General features: G+C 37.0%; 1 protein-coding gene across 1 annotated transcript; it reads left to right on the top strand.

The window, feature by feature from the left end:
- Positions 1–6: 6 nt before the first annotated feature.
- Positions 7–1,172, top strand: LOC121964833 (trace amine-associated receptor 13c-like; the record flags this gene model as incomplete). Its single annotated transcript, XM_042515017.1, has 2 exons — positions 7–44; positions 353–1,172. Coding segments are annotated over 2 exons (858 nt in total), but the record flags the coding sequence as incomplete, so codon positions are not given.
- Between the last annotated feature and the right edge of the window lie 687 nt (positions 1,173–1,859).

Below are 1,859 nucleotides of genomic sequence, written 5' to 3'. Positions count from 1 at the left end.
GTGTCTCTTAACCTGCTGGTCATCATCTCTATCTCCCACTTCAGGCAGACATAAACTTATAATAATGATAATTTTGACTATGGTGCTTTTGAGATGCATTACTGAAAATGTTGATAAGTAATGATTTCTCTCATTTCAGTCTGCTGCACATCCATTAACCCTCTCCTCTTGTTTATAAATGATGCATAAGAGTGATATTTTCCTGTTTAGACCTTTGATCAAATGCTCTTTCAGCTGCAAAACTCTGCTTGTTATTATGACACTATTCATACTCCAGGCATCATAACTGCTAATACTTATTTCCACACATGCATATGACAATGTGTTCAGTGTTGCTATTCTCCCATTTCAGGCAGCTCCACACCACCACCAACATCCTCCTCCTCTCTCTGGCTGTCGCAGACTTCCTTGTGGGTTTGGTGCAGATGCCAGCTGAAATGCTCCTCTTTCAAGGCTGTTGGATCCTGGGTGAAATAATGTGTGCTTTTATGTACTTTTTGGGTCCCATTCCTATCTGTGCTTCAGTAGGAAACATGGTGCTCATATCAGCCGACCGCTACATTGCCATTTGTGACCCCATGTTTTACTCCACCAAAGTCACTCTGAGAAGAGTTCAGTTCTGCGTTTCTGCGTGCTGGATTGGTGCTACTATGTACAACGTTTGGACACTGAGGAATTCTGTGGAAGATCCAGAAAGGTTTAGCACCTGTTATGGAGAGTGTATATATTTAGTTAATTTTGTTGAAGGAGTTCTTGACATTATTTTGAGCTTTTTTGCCCCCATTCTTGTCATCATAGTTCTGTATGTCAGAATATTTGTGGTGGCTGTGTCTCAGGCTCGAGCCATGCGCTCTCACGTTGCAGCTGCCGCACAGCAGCGCTCAAAGACAGTGACACCTAAGAAATCTGAGATGAAAGCAGCCAGGACACTTGGTGTTGTTGTGGTTGTGTTTCTTCTGTGCTTTTGTCCTTATTATTGTTTCACCATTGCAGGTGAGAACGTCATGCTAACAGCGTATAACGCAGTCTTTCAAGTTTGGCTGTTGTATTTTAACTCCTGTCTAAACCCTGTGATCTATGTCTTTCTCTATCCCTGGTTCAGGAAATCTATTAAACAAATTGTTACATTTCAGATACTGAAGCCTGGCTCCTCTGACACTAACATATTGTAGAGATCAGACTGTGATGGAGAGACTGGGGGAATCCTCCTCCTTTCAGAAAAATTCATGAACAAGCCCTTTTTTCTTTTTTGGTGCTTTATCATGCATAAATTAAAACCTGAAAACCTCAAAAAGTGTCTTTAATTTTCCAGATTCATTGTGAATTGTGATGTTAGAAATATAAGTAGATGTTAGTAATTTGTATGAGTTTTAATTAGAAACAGAATATTTTCATTTTACATGCATTGACTAGAGTTGTTTTTATGTTAACCCTTTGAAACCTGGATCGACATCAGTTTTCTTGTGCGGTGTCAGACATTTTCACAAGCATTTAAACTTTTGAAAATGTGAACTTGACATAAAATGTAAAATATCCAGCAAATTGAAAAACAAACAAGTAAAAAAAGCAAACACTTAAAACTAAAAGAAAATTAGGTACATGAAACATATATTGTTTTTAATTCTATATATCAGCATCAGGTCATTTCATATTTTTATTCTGTTATTTTTATTTTTTTGCTAATTTCAGGTAATATTCTTCCAACTTTTGAATAATTTCCTGTGTTTTGGGTCATTTCTTGTTGCCTTCTCTCCATGTTTTTTTTTTTTTTTTTTTTAAATCAAGCCAAAAGGGTTAACAGTGGCGGGAATTAATTAATTACATTTACTTAAGTATTGTACATAAGTACTATTTTAAGG

The sequence above is a fragment of the Plectropomus leopardus genome, unplaced genomic scaffold (genome assembly GCF_008729295.1).
Source record: "Plectropomus leopardus isolate mb unplaced genomic scaffold, YSFRI_Pleo_2.0 unplaced_scaffold17385, whole genome shotgun sequence".
Lineage (NCBI taxonomy): Eukaryota > Metazoa > Chordata > Actinopteri > Perciformes > Serranidae > Plectropomus > Plectropomus leopardus.
The sequence above is the reverse complement of the archived record's forward strand: the minus strand, read 5'-3'. Positions and strand labels throughout refer to the sequence as shown.